This window comes from Corylus avellana, chromosome 9 (assembly GCF_965113065.1).
Source record: "Corylus avellana chromosome 9, dhCorAvel1.hap1.2, whole genome shotgun sequence".
Lineage (NCBI taxonomy): Eukaryota > Viridiplantae > Streptophyta > Magnoliopsida > Fagales > Betulaceae > Corylus > Corylus avellana.
Genome location: NC_142498.1, coordinates 20,056,971 through 20,078,006, shown reverse-complemented (window position 1 = coordinate 20,078,006; position 21,036 = coordinate 20,056,971). Strand labels below are relative to the sequence as shown.

The 21,036-nt window shown below is 38.0% G+C and overlaps 1 protein-coding gene across 1 annotated transcript; it reads left to right on the top strand.

The window, feature by feature from the left end:
* Window positions 1-2,916: 2,916 nt before the first annotated feature.
* Window positions 2,917-20,047, top strand: LOC132189315 (E3 ubiquitin-protein ligase UPL2). Its single transcript, XM_059603995.2, has 17 exons — window positions 2,917-3,044; window positions 3,308-3,433; window positions 5,953-6,048; window positions 6,124-6,330; window positions 6,502-13,093; window positions 13,209-14,290; window positions 14,448-14,747; window positions 14,830-15,034; window positions 15,586-15,863; window positions 15,947-16,242; window positions 16,700-17,816; window positions 17,896-18,042; window positions 18,152-18,232; window positions 18,320-18,545; window positions 18,665-18,804; window positions 19,525-19,631; window positions 19,768-20,047. Exons 2-17 carry the CDS (start codon window positions 3,338-3,340, stop codon window positions 19,868-19,870), a joined length of 11,073 nt encoding a protein of 3,690 aa, XP_059459978.2. The 5' UTR covers window positions 2,917-3,044; window positions 3,308-3,337; the 3' UTR covers window positions 19,871-20,047.
* Window positions 20,048-21,036: the final 989 nt, after the last annotated feature.

Here is a 21,036-nt window from a genome sequence, read left to right as displayed (position 1 = left end):
TCCTTATTTTAATTGAAGTCTATTAGATCTTTTGTGTACATTTAATTATTATAACTTATTGGAAAATATTAAATTTAGTCTCTAGGTTTTTATACCATTCCAATTTAGTTCAATTTCGACAATTAGGTCCTCAAGTAGTTTTTCTTTGATTTCAAATAGCTCATTCCATTAGCCTACCATTTACATAGTCACATTTGATTATCGGACTTTAACCATATGGGTTATGTTACATACGATACAAATTGTGTCCTTAGAGTATGTGATTATAAAATGTATTTGAAATATATAAAAATATTAAATATTAAAAAAAAAGGTGGCCCAAAACCACCACTGGTTTTTTTTTTTTTTTGTTGTTGGAATGATTTATACCAGTATCTGTCTTTTTGAGAATTTTTAGGGGTAATTTGTTTTTGTGGGACAAATTGAGTACATTGCAATTTTTTTGTTGTTTCGGGAGAGGGGACATTGCTTAAATTTAAAATTTGAGAGATATTCCAAATTGATTGATATTTAGCTGGGATCTAAATAATTTTTTTTTCCCCTATGTGAATAAAAAAAAAGGGTTATAAGATGAGATCATTCTCATTCTTTATATATCCAAATGAAAAAGAGAATGGAAGACCTGTCGATAATGCTTCTAAACACAGGATCTAAATCATATGTGTACAATAAAATGCACTACAAATATAACAAATAACAAAGAAAACCAAAAAAACAACACGAACTTCACCGATGACAACAGAAGTCCAGAGACGTTTAGAGAATCACAGTCATTATTCACAATGGAAGATGAGAATCAACATGGTTTTGTAGGCCATTGATCAAATAGATAGGATTTGTTCTGATAAAGTTTCCCTTAAAATATTTTAAAATTAGCCTATTAAACTGCTGTGTATTTAAAATGTATGTACAGTTAAAAATGAGTAATATTATTTAGTAAATTGTTATATAAGTTAATGATGTGGCAATAAAAATCAATATTTTGATCAACAATTGTAAAAAATAAAAAAATAATAAATGTTGATTTTTCTACATCATTCCAGTTGTATGACAGTCTATGAATGATATGGCTTTTAAAATTACCAATTGGTCAAAATTCAATAATAATGAATCACAAGTTCAATGATGATTTTAGAAGCCACATAATTTTTAAAGTGGCACATAAATGACTTATAACATTACTCATAATTCAAACACAAAAAATGATGTGACTCTTAAAATCACTATTGGGCTTGTGATTAATCACTATTTAATTTTAATCAAATTGTGATTTTAAAAGCTACCTTATTTTTGTAGAGACGCAAGAGTAACACAAAATATACTTATAAAATTACTCCGAAAACATATTAAGGGCATATTTGAGTGTGCGTTTGAGAGATCAAAAAGTGTGTTTAACACTAAAAAATTTGTTTGATAAAAAAAAATTGAAAGCGCTTTTAAGAGTTTAAAAGGCCTAAAAAAATTGAAAGCGCTTTTAAAAATCATATTTCTCAAACACAATCATAAACATGTTATAACAAACAAACCATTGCATCGACTTAATAGTCCAATGAGTCATTTTTTTGCCCTAAACATGTTTGATTTCAAATTAAATTGGAGTGATTTTTTTTTTTTAAAAAAATTTGTCTATTAAACTAATATGTGTTCATAATATATATAACTCGTGCATTTTTTTTTAAATGTACATGCATTTTTAATATATATTTTTAATTCAATTTATATAAAAACTTTGTGCTATTTATGAATTACCTGAGAACAGATAGCTTTTATTAAAACAGGTACAAGGTGTTCCTTGGTCCAGTAACAAACACTGACAATTACGAAGGCCCACAATAATTACCAAGTAAGAGGCTTATTTTCTTTTCTTTTTACTTTTCCTTGGACCTTGATCAACAATAAAGAGAAAATACTCACTTGTCAGACGAACCAATGGATATTTTTAATTTTATTATTTTCTATGTTTGATGGAATTGAAAAATATAAATTAAAAGATTTATTTTTGGTTAAAGAAAACTCTATGTTTGGAAATGATATGGAAGTTAGTTTTATCAGCAAATAAATTTTTAATGTGAGCCATATAATAAAAAAGTGTCTATATAAGATATTTTATTTTCAAATTCAAAACAATTTTGTTGGGGAAATAAATATCGAATCAAATGCCATTATATTTTTCTCTTTTTTTTTTTTGGTTTCAAGTTTAGAAAAATAAAACCCTTAAATATATATATATATATAAAAAAGATTATCTAAAAAAAAAATTAGACATTTACAACTCGGAATTTTTATATAAGAATGAATATATATAAATTTTAGCTTTTTAACGGGTTATATGGGTTACTCATGGATTAAGCGAGTTCATCAGAGCATTTGAATCGACCTTAAATTGATTTGAACTTGTAACACTCCAGCCTCATATTAAGAAGATGAGAAGAAGCCCACAAAGAGTATGTGATTTATAAAAATAGTCATGAGTGTTAAGTCACACATTGCCTAGTTATTAGGTGAATTTGAACTTTATAATGAATTATAATGAAACTCTAAATTGACTAATTATTTTGAAGTGAGCCGTTACAGAACTAGATTATATAAAACCCTAATTCACTAACTTTGTAGTAGGTTAATATCGAATTGCGGATGATATAAAAAATTGTCGATCCTATTATTGACATGTATTAATAAGTTATTAAACAATTGTAAACAAAAAAAAAAAAAAAAAAAGGGAAAAGGAGGGGAAAACAAAATGAATCAGAAATAGGTTTAGTTGGGCTTTCTCATATACCCCGGAGTGTGTTGTCAGCTCTCACCATTTGTATTCGGCTTTTCTTCTTTTCCAAGGGCTTCGAAAATTACATTTATACCAAAACAAACAAAGAAAACCATTTTATATACAAAACACAGCGACTCTCAAACCCCAACACCCCCTTCGCTTTGGGGCTTCTCTTCGCTTCTCTCTTTCTCTCTCTCTCTCTCTCTCTCTGAAATCCCTCTCCCTTTCTTCTTCTTGGATGTGTATTCATCAATCGTCCTTCTTTCTTCTCTCTCAGGTACCCTTTGTCTCTGTAAATACCCATCCCTGTATATATATGTGTGTGTGTGTTTATGTATATGTATTTATGCATCTGATCTATTTTTAATTTTGATATTCGAAAGATTGTGTTTTTCAATTTTGGAGTTTTACTTTGTAGGGTTTAGTTCAACACCAGATTTTGCCTCTGCTTTTAATGCTTTTCTGATGATATTTTAGTTGTTTTCTTGGATTTATTTTTTATTTTTTATTTTTCTTGTTTCTTTTTGTTCGAAAAAGCAGTAGTGGGAAAGTAGACAATTCGGAGGCGAGATGACATCGATAAGATCGAGCTTGCCGTCGCGGCTGCGGCAGCTTTTGTCCGGCGAGGGCTCCCTCGTTCCGTCCGTCAAACTGGACTCCGAGACCGTGAGTTCTTGAATCCTTCTATAGTTGCTACTGTTTTTATGTGTGTGTGTGTGTGTGTGTATCCGCTTGTGATAATTGTTAGGGTTTTGTTTAGCTTTATACTCTGAATGGTTTAGATTTGATATAACGTTGTCATATGGGGTCATGTGGGTTTTATTTTGGAACAGTTTTCTTTTTTGGTTGCGGTGGCTTTTGTTTATGCATTTCATCAAGCACGTGGAGCGTTTGGCTGGTGCTACTGGAGAGTATTTAATCATTTAGGCTATTTTTGTGCTATGAAATTTCAAAATTGGACAAGAACTGCAATTTTTATTTTATTCCATTAGAATGTAGCTTTTATCTGTTGCTGCTGAGTGACCTTCATCCCCTGTATATGGTGCAAGTTGTGCTCAATTTGTTACTTTTTTGTTTCTGATTGAGTCAATCTATCAGTGATATCAAATTGGTTCAGTGCACTCTTATGTGTTTCCTGAATGATCCTGTTCATCTTCAGGCCTAATTTTTGTATAATTGTGCATTTGCTATTCCATGGGGTGGAGAGCTAGACAGTGTCAGCAACAGAAATGGAGATTTTTATTTTTTAATAAACTCAACTCCATATGTCTCTATTTTTTTGCAAGAGTATTTCAAAGGTGCACTGGTAATACTGATAGTAAGACTAATAAGATTAATATGCGCAGTTTGTGGTAAAAATATGGTAGTCTGTGTTGGTTTACTCACAAGCTGGAACTGGTTGATGGATTTTTGTTTTGTTTTGTTTTTTTTTTAAATTTTTTTTTAATGACTGTGGTTTATGTTAGCATTTTTATATCTAAGTTACTGAAGCAGGGACTATGACCCATCAACAATTGTGTTCATGGAAGTAGAAAACCATGCTTATTGAAATTAGAAATTCTGATGACAGGGTGAGTAAATATGACGTTGTTATCAGAGATAGGAATTCTGATAACATGGAGACACTTTTATACTGTTTAATTAATTGATCAAAGTTGTTCATCATCTTGCTTCTTGAGAGTATTTTTATGCTAGATGGTTGGGAATCATCTAAGCTATAGTACTTATCATATTTTATTTTTGAAACTTTATTTGTGCTTGTGCAATTTTAAAAACTATAGTTGTGTTCAAGCGACTTCACATTTGCCATGCAAACAATGGGTTAAGAAATGTAAGATCTCAGTGATAACCTAGGACTAGTCACTTTCTTACCTGGAAGTTCTGTCGGTGTTGCTCTGTCATACCAAGATCATTCATCTAATCATGTATCCATGTAGGACATGGCATACAATATAGGGCATAACTACAACACCTTTCCATTTTTCAAAAATGACTTTCACACTAGATTGTGATTTAAATACAAATACATACCTACAAATGTAGTTTTTAATTTCTTTAATTTAGTTCTGCTATCTGAAGTTGGTTAATGTTTTAATGTCTTTATATACTTTTCCATCCGTATGAAAATAGATGATACCTTTCGTTTTTGGGATGGCTCAAAATATTTGAAACTTTTCAAAAGTGGAAGTTCATACTTCTTGAATTTCCTGTATTTACCTCGCATTTTTTTCAGAAAGCAAACAAGATTCTTATAATAATTCGTGCTACTTCTAATGTAAAGGATATTTTAGGAAAACTATATTTTTGCCTTTTTCATTTAAATCGTGCCATTTCAAACCGCATCACCTGCTTTGAGATAGAGGGAGTGCTTAATTTTGAGAGTTTAATAGGATTTGTTCAGATATTGGCACCTACATTTTGTTTAAGCTAGCACTTGTTTTCCCAAGCTCCTATGGATATAAATATTGATTCGATAATTTTATATTGCTTTACTGTGTTTTTACTTATTTTTCTTCATGTTTGTGTGTTCTAGAGATCCCATTGAAGCTTCTTTTCTGAGTCATTCTTTATTCTGCAGCTATTGGTGTATGCATGTGGTGGGATTCAAATTTGGCTGGCATAATTTTTTTGCATAATGAAGCATTTTTCATCTGACCAAACTCTTATCCATGGCAATACTTTATCTGAAACAACACATGTTGATAGCTAATTTCCCCATTTTGTCTTTGCCAATGGTTATTGGACCAAATGACATCTCATCCTCCCCACAAACAAAAAATGGAGGAAGAGGTGGCGAGTCCTACCAAGTATTGTCTAGAAAAAACGATTCATGTTGGTAGCACATATACACATGACCAAAACAATTGTAGTAAAATTGATTACTTCATGGGTTGAATTTACCAAAGTGGTATCATTGCAGTAAAATTACAGTATATATATTATGCATTTTCTGGCTGTGTAACTTAGGCCTGTGCATCCCTTGCATGGTGTCAGGACTGCAGAGTAGATTTGTCTCCTTCACACTAGGGAGTGCTGCTAGCTTATCTTGGGAAATATTGGATAAATGAATTGATTCCTTATGGGGGGATGAATTGACACGAATGAGTCCTTTCCATTTATTTATTTTTTTCTTATTGTATCTTTAATGTCCTAAAAAGTTGGACCTTTTTTTTTATCACTTGCAGCCTCCCAAAATCAAAGCGTTTATCGATAAGGTGATCCAGTGTCCGTTACAAGATATAGCTATACCTCTTTCAGGTTTTCGTTGGGAGTACAGTAAGGTAATAGCATGCTACTTCTGCTGTATATAGTTTTTTGTTTTTCTTTCTTTTATTTATTTGTTGCTTTTAATACAGGGGAACTTTCACCATTGGAGGCCGCTGTTTCTGCATTTTGATACATATTTCAAGACATACCTTTCTTCTAGGAACGACCTCCTCTTGTCAGATAAAATTTTAGAAGATGATAGTCCATTTCCAAAACATGCAATTCTACAAATTTTACGAGTAATGCAAACAATTTTAGAGAATTGCCATAACAAGAGTTCTTTTGATGGCTTAGAGGTATGTTGATTTTATGTCACAAGTCATTAGTTTTACTGACTAGAGTTGGATGTGGAACTGTTTATCTGAGAATGATTTACTTGAAGCCTTGTTAGCTTTAGGTGCTACATACTTGTATAATGATCTGCAACTGGTTATTGCCTTACATATTATACTCTCTCCCCTTTCCAGAATTTCAAGCTCCTGCTTGCATCAACAGATCCAGAGATTCTTATAGCTACACTAGAAACTCTTTCTGCACTTGTGAAAATAAACCCATCCAAGCTGCATGGAGGTGGGAAATTAATTGGTTGTGGCTCAGTAAACAGCTATCTATTGTGTCTAGCACAGGGGTGGGGAAGCAAGGAAGAGGGCTTGGGTTTGTATTCATGTGTAATGGCAAATGAGAGAACCCAAGACGAAGGGCTTTGTTTGTTCCCATCTGATGTTGAAAATGACTGTGACAAGTCTCATTGCCGGATAGGCTCTACCCTTTATTTTGAAATGCACGGGGTTAATGCCCAGAGTACTGAGGAAAATAGAGGCAATCAAAATGCTTCTAGTTTGGCGGTTATACAGATACCGGATCTGCATTTACACAAGGAGGACGATCTGTTACTTTTGAAACAATGCATTGAGCAGTACAATGTACCTCCTGAGCTCCGGTTTTCTTTGATGACCAGAATTAGATATGCTCATGCCTTCCGTTCTCCCAGAATATGCAGGCTGTACAGCAGGATCTGCCTTCTTGCATTCATAGTACTTGTTCAGTCTAATGATGCTCATGATGAACTTGTGTCATTTTTTGCTAATGAGCCAGAGTATACAAATGAGTTAATCAGGATTGTGCGGTCTGAAGAAGCTGTCTCTGGAACCATTAGGACTCTTGCAATGTTTGCCTTGGGGGCTCAGTTAGCTGCATATACATCATCTCATGAACGGGCACGGATTTTGAGTGGATCTAGTATCAGTTTTGCTGGGGGGAACCGCATGATACTCCTGAATGTGCTTCAGAAGGCTGTTTTGTTGCTGAAGACATCCAATGATCCATCATCTCTTGCCTTTGTCGAAGCACTTCTTCAGTTCTATTTACTCCATGTTGTTTCATCCTCAAGTTCAGGGAGTAATATTAGGGGGTCAGGCATGGTTCCTACATTCCTACCTCTTTTGGAGGATTCTGATCCTACACACATGCATCTTGTCTGTTATGCTGTTAAAACTCTACAAAAGCTCATGGATTACAGTAGTTCAGCTGTTTCCTTGTTTAAAGAGTTGGGGGGAGTCGAGCTTTTGGCTCAGAGACTGCAGATAGAAGTCCATCGGGTTATTGGTTCGGCTGGGCCAATTGATAGTTCAATGATAGTTGGTGAGAGCTCAAGACACAGTGATGATCAGCTGTACTCGCAGAAGAGGCTCATTAAGGTTTCACTGAAGGCACTTGGCTCTGCTACCTATGCCCCTAGTAACCCTACTAGATCCCAGCACTCCCATGAAAGTTCTTTACCTGCTACTTTGTCGCTGATATTTGGCAATGTGGATAAATTTGGAGGTGACATTTATTACTCAGCTGTGACTGTTATGAGTGAGATTATCCACAAAGACCCAACTTGTTTCCCTTCTTTGCAAGAAATGGGTCTTCCAGCAGCATTTTTATCATCGGTAGTATCTGGTATACTTCCTTCGTCAAAGGCTCTTACATGTGTTCCTAATGGTCTTGGTGCCATTTGTCTCAATGCCAAAGGCTTAGAGGCAGTGAAAGGAGATTCCGCATTACGGTTCCTTGTTGAGATTTTCACCTGTAAGAAATATGTTACAGCGATGAATGATGCTATTGTTCCATTGGCAAATGCAGTGGAAGAGCTTTTGCGCCATGTATCTTCTCTGAGAAGCACTGGTGTTGATATTATTATAGAAATTATTAATAAAATTGCTTCTTTTGGGGACAGTAACTGCGCAGGGTCATCAGGGAAATTAACTGGCAGCACTGCAATGGAAATGGATTCTGAAGACAAGGGAAATGAAGGCCATTGTGTTCTGGTTGCTGCAGTTGATTCGGCTGCAGAAGGGATCAATGATGAGCAATTCATCCAACTGTGCATCTTTCATTTGATGGTACTGGTTCACAGGACAATGGAAAACTCCGAAACATGTCGGTTATTTGTGGAGAAGTCCGGAATTGAAGCTTTACTGAAGCTTCTTTTACGGCCTAGCATTGCGCAGTCGTTTGATGGAATGTCTATTGCTTTGCATAGCACTATGGTTTTCAAAGGTTTTACTCAAAATCACTCTGCTCCCCTGGCACGTGCTTTCTGTTCCTCTCTCAGAGACCATCTGAAAAAAGCTTTGAGTGGATTTGGAATGGTTTCAGAGTCCTTTTTGCTGGATCCAAAGATGACACAGGAGGGTGGAATCTTTTCTTCACTTTTCCTTGTTGAGTTCCTTTTGTTTCTTGCTGCCTCAAAAGACAACCGCTGGGCAAGTGCGTTGCTTACAGAATTTGGAAATGGTAGCAAGGATGTTCTGGAGGATATTGGGCGTGTCCATCGAGAAGTTCTGTGGCAGATTTCGCTTCTTGAAGATGTCAAGCCTGAGGTTGAGGATGGTGATGCTGTTCCAAGCTCTGAGTCACAACAGTCTGAGTTGAGAACCAATGAAACTGAAGAGCAAAGGTTTAACTCTTTCAGGCAGTTCCTTGATCCTTTACTGAGGAGGAGGACTTCAGGATGGAGTATTGAATCTCATTTTTTTGACCTTTTAAACATATACCGTGATCTTGGTCGTACCAGCAGTTCTCAACAAAGACGGACTGATAGTCCTTCAAACTTGCGATTTGGAGCCAGTAATCAATTCCATCATTCTGGTTCTTCAGATGCTGCAGGGGATGTTGGTAGAAAGGGACCTGATAAGCAGAGATCTTATTATACTTCTTGCTGCGACATGGTGAGGTCACTTTCTTTTCATATTACGCATTTGTTTCAAGAGTTGGGGAAGGTAATGTTGCTTCCTTCTCGTCGACGAGATGATATTTTGAATGTTTCCCCTGCTTCAAAATCAGTGGCCTCTACTTTTGCATCTATTGCTCTGGATCACATGAATTTTGGGGGTCCTGTTAATCCTTCTGGAAATGAGGCCTCGATATCAACAAAGTGTCGGTATTTTGGTAAGGTTATTGATTTTGTTGATGGCTTTCTACTGGACAGGCCAGATTCCTGTAATCCTGTTTTGCTGAATTGCCTGTACGGACATGGAGTTATTCAATCAGTTTTGACAACATTTGAAGCCACCAGTCAATTGTTGTTTGCTGTCAACAGGGCTCCTGCATCTCCCATGGAAACTGATGATGGGATCTTAAAGCAGGATGAAAATGAAGATCATGATCATTCATGGATTTATGGTCCTCTATCTAGCTATGGGAAGCTTATGGACCACCTGGTGACCTCGTCTTTTATATTATCTCCTTTTACAAAACACTTACTTGCCCAACCTCTGACAAATGGCAATGTTCCCTTTCCACGGGATGCTGAGACTTTTGTGAAGGTTCTTCAGTCCATGGTGCTGAAGGCTGTGCTGCCTGTTTGGACTCACCCCCAGTTTGTTGATTGCAGTTATGATTTCATTACTTCGGTTATTTCTATCATAAGGCATGTCTATTCTGGCATTGAAGTGAAAAATGTCAATAGCAACGCTGGTGCTCGTGTGACTGGGCCCCCTCCTAATGAAACTACGATTTCAACAATTGTAGAGATGGGGTTTTCCAGGGCTCGTGCAGAAGAAGCTCTGAGGCAAGTTGGATCAAATAGTGTGGAGTTGGCAATGGAGTGGTTGTTCTCCCATCCAGAGGATGCTCAAGAAGACGATGAACTTGCTCGTGCGCTTGCCATGTCCCTTGGGAATAATGCTGAATCAGACACAAAGGAAGCGATTGCAAGTGACAATACTCAACAGCTTGAAGAAGAAGAGATGGTCCAACTTCCTCCTATTGAGGAGTTGTTATCTACGTGTACGAGGCTTTTGCAGATGAAGGATTCTCTTGCTTTCCCCGTCCGAGACTTGCTTGTGATGATATGCTCTCAAAATGATGGACAATATAGGTCTAACGTCATCTCCTTTCTCGTTGATCGACTGAAGGATTGTAAGTCAATTTATGAAAGTGGAAATTGTGCCACGCTGTCGGCTCTTTTCCATGTTCTTGCTCTAATTCTTCACGAAGATGAAGGGTCACGAGAAGTTGCCACTAAGAATGGTCTGGTTGCTGTTGCCTCAGATCTACTTTTGCAATGGTGTTCTGGACCGGTTCCAGAGAAATGCCAGGTTCCTATGTGGGTAACAACTGCTTTTCTTGCTATTGACCGGCTTTTGCAGGTGGATCGAAAATTGAATTCTGAAATTGTAGAGCAGTTGAAGCAGGATGATGTTAATAGCCAGCAGACGTCTATCTGCATTGATGAGGACAAGCAAACCAGGCTGCAGTCTGCATTGGGTTTAGTTCCAAAGCACACAGATATAAATGAGCAGAAGAGACTTATCGAGATTGCTTGTAGCTGTATCAGGAACCAGCTTCCCTCTGAGACAATGCATGCTGTTCTCCAACTATGCTCCACTCTCACCAGGACTCATTCCGTTGCTGTCAGTTTTCTTGATGCTGGGGGATTAAGTTTACTGCTTTCTTTGCCAACAACTAGCCTATTCCCTGGGTATGATAACCTGGCTGCCAATATTATTCGTCATGTTCTTGAAGATCCCCAAACTCTCCAGCAAGCGATGGAATCTGAGATAAGGCACAGTTTCTTGGCTGCCCCCAATAGACATTCGAATGGAAGGGTCACTCCCCGAAACTTCCTGTCCAATTTAAATTCTGTCATTTCACGGGATCCAGTGGTCTTTATGCAGGCTGCTCAGTCTGTGTGCCAAGTCGAGATGGTAGGTGAAAGGCCCGAAAGGCCCTATATTGTCTTGCTGAAAGATCGTGACAAAGATAAGTGCAAAGAGAAAGAGAAGGAGAAGGAGAAATCATTGGAAAAAGAAAAGGCACAAACTACTGATGGGAAAGTTGCTTTGGGTAATGTGAATTCAGTTGCTTCTGGGAATGGGCATGGAAAATCCCATGATTTGAATTCAAAGGGTTTCAAAGTCCATCGAAAATCTCCTCAGAGCTTTATAAATGTGATTGAGCTTCTGTTGGATTCTGTTTGTACTTTTATCCCTCCCTTGAAAGATGATGTGGTTACAGATGTCCTTGATACTCCGTCATCAACTGACATGGATATTGATGTTGCTGCGATTAAGGGGAAAGGAAAAGCTGTCGCCACCATTTCTGAAGAGAACGAAGCTGTTGGTGATGAAGCTTCTGCATCACTTGCAAAGATTGTATTTATATTGAAGCTTTTGACAGAGATTCTCTTGATGTATGCTTCATCGGTTCACATTTTGCTTCGGAAGGATGCCGAAGTTGGTAGTTGCAGGGCTGCTCTAGAAAAGGCTCCCACTGGTGTATGCCCTGGTGGAATATTTCATCACATTCTTCACAAGTTTCTTTTATATTCCAAGAGTTTAAAAAAGGACAAGAAATTAGATACTGATTGGAGGCATAAATTAGCAACCAGGGCTAGCCAGTTTTTGGTGGCATCTTGCGTCCGCTCCACAGAGGCAAGGAGGAGGGTTTTAACAGAGATCAATAATATATTTAATGACTTCGTTGATTCATGTAATGGTTTTAGCCCACCAGGAAACAATATACCAGCTTTTGTTGATCTGCTTAATGATGTGCTGGGTGGTCGTACACCTACTGGTTCATACATCTTAGCAGAAGCTTCTGCCACTTTTATAGATGTTGGTCTGCTTAGGTCCTTGACTCGAACTCTCCAAGTGTTGGACCTGGACCATGCTGACTCACCTAAAGTTGTTACAGGTGTAATTAAAGCTCTGGAGTTGGTAACCAAGGAGCATATCCATTCTGCTGATTCTAATGTAGGGAAGGGTGATAATTCAACAAAACCTCCGGATCTTACTCAAACTGTAAGAAGGGATAATACGGGTGACATATCTCAGTCCATGGAAACAGCAACTCAATTCAATCATGATTCTGTGCCAGCTGACAACGTTGAGTCTTATAATCCTGTCCAAACTTATGGTGGCTCTGAGGCTGTTACAGATGACATGGAACACGACCAAGATCTTGATGGAGGTTTTGGTCCTACTGCTGGGGATGACTATATGCATGAAACTTCTGATGATGTGAGGGGTGTTGAAAATGGAATTGATACTGTGGGAATACAATTTGAAATCCAGCGCCATGGGCAAGAAAATCTTGACGAAGATGATGATGAAGAGATGTCTGGCGATGATGGGGATGAAGTAGATGAAGATGAAGATGAGGATGATGAGGAGCATAATGATCTGGAAGAAGATGAAGTCCACCATCTGCCCCATCCTGACACAGATCAAGATGATCATGAGATCGATGATGATGATTTTGATGAAGAAATAATGGAGGAAGAAGAAGAGGATGACGAGGATGATGAGGATGGAGTAATACTGAGGCTGGAAGAGGGCATAAATGGAATAAATGTTTTAGACCATATTGAGGTTTTTGGTAGAGAAAATAGTTTTTCTAATGAAACTCTCCATGTGATGCCAGTTGAAGTTTTTGGTTCTAGGCGTGAAGGGCGTACGACTTCTATCTACAGTCTCTTGGGTAGAACTGGGGATAATGTTACTCCATCTAGGCATCCTCTTCTACTGGGACCTTCATCCTCAATGCACTCTGCTTCTCCTCGGCAATCAGGTAAGCTCCTTCTGTGAATGGTTCTTTCATATCTTGAATTCTTTTTGGGCTTATGTTTTTCCTCTTATGTTAAATTTGAGTTTATTGCCTCTGATGCTGGAACCTACTGTTGCAGAGAATGCTCGAGACATCGTCCTTTCAGATAGGAACTTGGAGAGCACCTCATCACGGTTGGATTCTATTTTCCGATCCCTGAGGAATGGACGCCATGGACACCGCTTGAACTTGTGGCTAGATGATAACCAGCAAAGTGGTGGATCAAATGCAAGTGTAGTGTTGCATGGCCTTGAAGATCTGCTTGTTTCCCAATTAAGGCGACCAACTACTGAGCTGCCTTCTGATCAGAACACAACAGTACAGGAGCCTCAAAGCAAAGGCGAGGTCAGTCAGTTACAGGAATCAGAAGCAGGTGCAAGGCCCATTGATCTTGAAAACAATGAAGATAGTAATGTGTCACCTCCGACTGTGGCAATCAATAGCTCTATTAACGCGAGGCCTGCTGCAAGTGAATCCCTACAAGGAACAGATGCATCCAGTACACAATCACAATCTGTTGATATGCAGTTTGAACACAATGATGCAGCTGTACGGGATGTTGAAGCTGTTAGCCAAGCAAGCAGTGGAAGTGGGGCGACCTTAGGTGAGAGCCTGCGAAGCCTAGATGTTGAAATTGGAAGTGCTGATGGCCATGATGATGGTGGAGAGAGGCAAGCTTCTGCAGATAGAATGCCGTTGGGTGACCCACAGGCTGCTCGTGCAAGAAGGACAAATGTGTCTTTTGGGAATTCTACCCCTGTTGGTGGGAGAGACGCATCCCTTCATAGTGTATCAGAAGTGCCAGAAGGTTCTAGCCGAGAAGCAGATCAGGATGGTCCAGCTGCAGAGCAGCAAATCAACAGTGATACTGGTTCTGGAGCAATAGATCCTGCATTCTTGGATGCTCTTCCAGAGGAGCTGCGTGCTGAAGTTCTTTCTGCTCAACAGGGTCAAGTGGCTCAGCCCTCAAATGCTGAACAGCAAAATGCTGGAGATATTGACCCAGAATTCCTTGCAGCCCTTCCCCCTGACATCCGAGCAGAAGTTCTAGCACAGCAGCAAGCACAAAGGCTACATCAATCTCAGGAACTGGAAGGTCAGCCTGTTGAAATGGATACAGTCTCAATAATTGCAACATTTCCTTCAGATTTGCGAGAAGAGGTACATTGTTCTTCGGAGTGTGTTTTTTACTTGTTTTAGTACTTATTGAAACATATCAATTCTATTCCTTTGATTACCTATATAAAAAAGAAAAGAAAAAAAGAATTGAAATAGGCCTATTTAATTCTTCAATTCTTTCTGCATGTTTCATTTTTAGGTTCTCTTAACTTCATCTGATGCTATCCTTGCGAATCTCACACCTGCTCTTGTTGCGGAGGCAAACATGTTGCGTGAAAGATTTGCACACCGCTATAGTCGCACCCTCTTTGGTATGTACTCTAGGAATCGTAGAGGTGAAACTTCAAGAAGAGGTGACGGTATAGGATCCAGCCTGGAGAGAGCTGGGGGAAGCATTGCTCGTAGGTCAATTGGAGCTAAGCTAGTTGAAGCCGATGGAGCTCCTTTAGTTGACACAGATGCCCTGCATGCCATGATTAGGTTGCTTCGTGTAGTTCAGGTACAAATTTGGTTACTCAGATTTGTACTTTATAGGTGTTACTCTTTATTTTATATTCATTGATGGACACAATATTTTGCAGCCACTGTACAAAGGTCAGCTGCAGAGGCTTCTTCTCAATTTATGTGCTCATCAGGAAACCAGAACTTCTCTGGTGAAGATTCTCATGGACATGTTAATGCTTGATAGAAGAAAGCATATCAACAACTTGATTGCTAATGAGCCTTCTTATCGGCTTTATGCTTGCCAGAGTAATGTGATGTATTCACGTCCTCAGTCTTTTGATGGTAAGACCCCTTATTTAATCTGTCCTTTCAATGGGCGAGTGTTGGCTGTGCCTATAGTTATTATTGAGTCAAGGTGTGTTTAAGAATAGGCAGAAGATGGTGTTAGATTTTCTGTTAAGGACATATAGATGATAATTTGAGCTCCTGGTGCTCCAAAGGTTGTCATAGTCATCCAGTGTTGATTAGGGTGTTATATTTGATGTTTTAACCTGTGTTCTCTTCCCTGTCTGCACGTGTGTAATGAGAAGTGTAAATCTTTGTTTTTTTTTTCTTTTTTTTTTTTTTTTAAGTGTAAATCTTTGTTTTTTTGAATGTTTCAAATAGACAGGAGAGAAAGCTTAAACTAATTTTTTTTTTTTTTTAAAAAAAGTAAATTCTTTTTCACTGTGCTTTATGTAGTTTGACTTGATGTTCAAAAGACTCTTTTGTTGCCGTGTCAGTGATTTTAACATGTATTCAAAAGACTCCCTTGTTGTGGTGTCAGAGATTTTGACATGTAACAGTAGTACGCACCTAGTCATCAGCTTCTTATGTACTGTTCTGTGTTATAGGTGTTCCTCCCTTGGTGTCTCGGCGTATTCTTGAAACTCTTACTTATTTGTCTCGAAATCACCCATCTGTGGCAAAGATTTTGCTTCAGTTTAGGCTCCCCCACCCAGCTTTACTAGAGACACAGAATACTGATCAGGTACGGGGTAAAGCTGTGATGGTTGTTGAAGAGGATGAAATGGATAGGAGTGAGCATCAGGAAGGATATATATCCATTGCGTTGCTTTTGGGCCTCTTGAATCAACCCCTTTATCTGAGGAGTATAGCCCATCTTGAACAGGTGAGGTGGTATTTTGGTTTTCTTCTTTTAGCTCATTCAGGCATGTTGGCTGAGATTGTTTTACATTCTGGTTCTTTTTTCAGCTTCTTAACTTACTGGAGGTCATCATTGATAATGCTGAAAGTAAGTCAGATTTATCTGACAAATCTGGGGAATCTGCCTCTGAACATACATCTGGTCCAGAAATTTTGGCATCAGATGTTGGGATGAATAGAGAATCTGGTCAAATTTCTTCCGAGGCTGCTGCAACGTCTAAGGATGTTGATTCCTCCAAACCTACCACTTCTGGTGGACAGAAGGAATTTGATACTCGTATTGTACTGCTTAGCCTGCCTCAAGCAGAACTTCGACTTCTATGCTCATTGCTTGCACGGGAGGGGTATGATGTGGCTTTTGGCCTATATAAATTGAATTTTCTGTGCCATTGAATCCTACGAATTGTTATATTTGACCACTATGAGCTGGATAACTGGATTTCTGTTCATTTATTGGTGATTCTTTGTTTATATGTTTTCAGTTCAATATATTCATCTATGCATTTGTATAAATGTCATTTTTATTGGGAAAGCTACGGTCACTTTTTGATTGGGCCTGCATCAGTCAAGGGGTTCCACCATGCATTCTGGTGCGTAGAGTATTGTAGTGGTTGAGGTCCGTGCGTAGGCGTAAAAGAATCTATATGTGATTGACACACGACTGAAAATCTCACACCTGCACTGTAGCTTTCTATCCAATTCATTGTGATAACATGTCTTACACATTTGGTTTGGTGGATGTGATTTTGACCTTGCACATTGTATTTTCACTTGGTCTAAAATATTGCATGTTTCTCCCAGACTGTCAGATAATGCATATGCTCTAGTGGCGGAGGTAATGAAGAAGTTGGTGGCTAATGCTCCAATTCACTGCCATCTGTTTGTTACTGAGCTAGCTGGAGCCATTCAAAATTTGACGACATCTGCTATGGATGAGTTACGCATGTTTGGTGAAGCTGTTGAAGCACTTCTCAGTACAACATCTTCTGATGGAGCTGCAATCTTAAGGGTTCTGCAGGCATTAAGTTCTCTTGTTAACTTGCTGAGTGAGAAAGAGAATGATCTCCAAATTCCTCCTGAAAAGGAGTATACAGCTGCTCTTTCTCAGATGCGGGACATAAATGCAGCTTTGGAGCCTTTGTGGCTGGATCTGAGCACTTGCATTAGCAAAATAGAGACTTATTCAGACTCGGCCCCTGATTTGGCGACTTCATCTAAAATACCCACCTCTAAACCCTCTGGTGTAATGACTCCACTCCCTGCGGGCTCTCAGAACATCTTACCATACATAGAATCTTTCTTTGTGGTGTGTGAGAAATTGCATCCCATGCAGCCAGGGTCTAGTCATGATTTTAGTGTTGCTGCAGTTTCAGAGGTCGAAGATCCCAGCCTAAATTCACAGCATAAAACCTCAGGGCATGCTCTGAAAGCTGATGAAAAACACATTGCTTTTGTGAAGTTCTCAGAGAAGCATAGGAAGCTGCTAAATGCGTTCATCCGGCAAAATCCTGGATTGCTTGAGAAGTCATTCTCCCTCATGCTGAAGGTTCCTAGATTTATAGATTTTGATAATAAGCGTGCTCACTTCAGATCAAAAATAAAACATCAACATGAACACCATCACAGTCCTTTAAGAATTTCTGTAAGGAGAGCTTACATTCTTGAAGATTCATATAACCAGCTGCGAATGAGATCCACTCAAGAATTGAAGGGGAGGTTGACAGTTCACTTTCAAGGAGAGGAAGGTATTGATGCGGGTGGACTTACAAGGGAGTGGTATCAATTACTGTCCAGGGTTATTTTTGACAAAGGAGCTCTGCTTTTTACGACAGTGGGCAATGAATCAACATTTCAGCCAAACCCTAACTCTGTTTATCAAACAGAACATCTATCATATTTTAAATTTGTTGGGCGAGTGGTAAGTACACTTTTTAGTTTCCCTCATTGCAGTGAGAAATTGGTGGTGTGCTTCTTGATTATTTTCCTTATCTTTTCAGGTTGGAAAAGCACTTCTTGATGGGCAACTCTTGGATGTCCATTTCACTCGATCTTTCTACAAGCATATATTGGGTGTAAAAGTTACTTATCATGACATTGAAGCCATTGATCCCGATTACTATAAAAACCTTAAGTGGATGCTTGAGGTAGGCTACATGCAACTGCCCCCGCCCCTCTCTTTTTCTCTTTCATAGCTTCCCTCCAATTCTGGTAAGGGCCAATTTGCCTTAGTTCATCACTTATTTGCCTTTGCAGAACGATATAAGTGATGTTCTGGATCTTACATTTAGCATTGATGCTGATGAGGAGAAGCTGATATTGTATGAAAGGACAGAAGTAAGGATCTTTCTGGACGACTCCATGAACTTTGGTGTCTGGTGAAAAATGTTAACGTTATATTTACATGTGGTGAATCTAATGCAGGTGACTGACTATGAACTCATTCCTGGTGGACGGAATATTAAAGTTACGGAGGAGAATAAACACCAATATGTTGACCTAGTTGCTGAGCATCGGTTAACAACTGCTATTCGTCCTCAAATAAATGCATTTTTGGAAGGATTCAATGAATTAATTGCTAGGGAATTAATTTCTATCTTCAATGACAAGGAACTTGAATTACTGATTAGTGGGCTTCCTGATATTGATTGTGAGTTTCCCTCCCGCTACTTATTTTTTGTTGACTTGAATATGATTTTCCCCTCTGAAGCCTCCAAAAGTACAAAATGATACAGTTCTAACAAACATTTTTGCACCTACGTCTTTCAGTGGATGATATGAGGTCAAATACCGAGTATTCTGGATACAGTCCTGCATCTCCTGTTATTCAATGGTATTGGGAAGTTGTTCAGGGTTTCAGCAAGGAGGATAAGGCTCGGCTTTTGCAGTTTGTGACTGGCACCTCTAAGGTATTTCTATTTTATAAATTTTTATTTTTAACTTAATTGGATCTGAATATGCACATGGACGTGACTACTTTGTTTGTCTGTTGGCTTTTTATTGAAGCAGTCGACCCCATACATGTTATCTTAGAATTACATAGACAGACAAGTTGCCACTTCACATATGCATGTTTGACTATACCGGTTAGACAAATTGGCACCCACTGCACCAAGATCTTCTAAATGGCCTTTTTTTTTTTTTCCCTGGAGCATCCTTTATTCCCATTGCCTAGGTTTTTAGGTCTCTCATCCTTTGCCTTGGTATTTCTTAATTTTTCAATGATTGATACCAATGAGCTTTAGCCCAAATGGTACTTCCTCCCTTTGTAGCACAGGGTGGAGTGTAAATTCGTGAGTTCATGTCCCACCGGGTGTGTGTAACTTACCAATAAAAAATTAATAATAATAAATTAATGTCCATGTTTTGACACCTTACTTGGAAGACAGACACACGCACACACTAGTGTGCAATCCACACCTAATTGACACACAGTATGGACTCTTTTATGGGTCTCGACTTCAACACTTTGGTTATACCTCACTACCTCATTTGTACCAAACAGTGTGTGTTATGCATGTGCCTGATTTCTTTTCGTGCCTTTGGTCTGGATTTACGTTTTTGGCACCCCATGGGCTTTTTGAATGAATATGCTAATGGTCTGAGCACTGCTCTTTGCAATTTTCCAGGTGCCTTTAGAAGGCTTCAGTGCACTTCAAGGAATTTCTGGCTCGCAGAAGTTTCAGATACACAAGGCCTACGGCAGCCCTGAGCACTTGCCTTCTGCTCATACTTGGTATTTTTTTTTTTTTTTGTATTCATTGTCTATGAGATGCTTATGTTGACCATTTATGATCTTTGTTCATAGTTTGGTGCTAACAACATTGTCTAATAGAAGATTTATTTTGATTAAAAACTCTTGATTCTTGCAGTTTCAACCAGTTGGATCTACCGGAGTATCCTTCTAAACAACACTTGGAGGAGAGACTACTGCTTGCAATTCATGAAGGCAATGAAGGGTTTGGATTTGGTTGAGAATCTTAATGCGAGGCATCAAAGTAGTCATGTAGATAATATAGATTTATGTCAAAAGCAATCATGAAAGGGTTTCAGGTGTTAATTGTGGCACATGAGATGTTGAGTTATTACAGGTGGATATATTGTATAGTCGTACATTTGCTATGTGAAATGCCTCTGGCAGTTTTTGATTTTGCCAATATCTTTATATTTTCTCTTGTTGAACATCTTGTTCCCCTTTCCTTTTTCATTTTTTATTTTATTTTTTATTTTGGAAAAATTATTTATTGCTCTTTGGGATTTACAATTGTATCAAACTGGTTTAGGGAGGGTATCAAAGGTATCTTAAAGATCCCTGAGGTAAGCTATCAGTACAAAATGGTTCATAAAATCAGTAGTCTTGTAAAATTATATTTTTATCCACAAATTTAAAAATTCAAAAAAAGGAGAAAGAAATGCAAAATTAGTCAATGTGGTTTTACTGAGTGGCAAATAATTGTAGTTTAAAAAGTGACTGAAAATTTCCTGTGGTAAGCAAAAAGATGAATGCTATATATCTTACAAACATTGCATAAATATCTTACAAAATTGATGAGGCATGGTTTAGTTTTTGATATTTTCTTTTGTGACAATATTTGATCCAGCCACCCTTAGTTTTTTTTTAACAATGGCAAGGTCTAGTAATGCTAGAATGCTAGTCGCTTAGACATGAACGTGCCATCTGAAGTTATATTTATTGCGGAAAATCTTAATTACATTACTCTCAATACCAAGGACAGATACTGGTCAAAAGTATTCAAATCCGACCCATAGAAATTTTATTTACCTAAGAGCATTATCATCCAGCTAGTCAAAATAATCCAAATGCTATTTTGGCGAGTCAAGATGATAAAATGAGCTTAAAGTAAGCATAAAGTAAACTACATTCGGTTCAGCAAAATACTAAAACATTTGGTGAGCTGTTGTAGTACTTTACCAAATTTGGTGAACACCGTTCACTCACCAAATGTTAAAAAATGCATTAAAAAATATCTAATATTCTTCCTCTAAAAGGAAAAAAAAAAAAAAAAAGATTTTTAAATGAAATAGTGAGAGTAAATAGCTAAAATAGATAACCGAATGTAATTACCTTAAGCAAATGGATAACTAAAATAGAACAATGTTATTATTAAAAAAAAACTAAA

Bases quoted from the DNA above. Each gene is read 5' to 3' on its own strand.
- LOC132189315 (XM_059603995.2), top strand. From the start codon at position 3,338: ATGACATCGATAAGATCGAGCTTGCCGTCGCGGCTGCGGCAGCTTTTG. The intron at 15,035-15,585 runs GTAAGACCCCTT...TCTGTGTTATAG, and splicing joins ACGTCCTCAGTCTTTTGATG to GTGTTCCTCCCTTGGTGTCT. The intron at 18,233-18,319 runs GTAAGGATCTTT...AATCTAATGCAG, and splicing joins TATTGTATGAAAGGACAGAA to GTGACTGACTATGAACTCAT.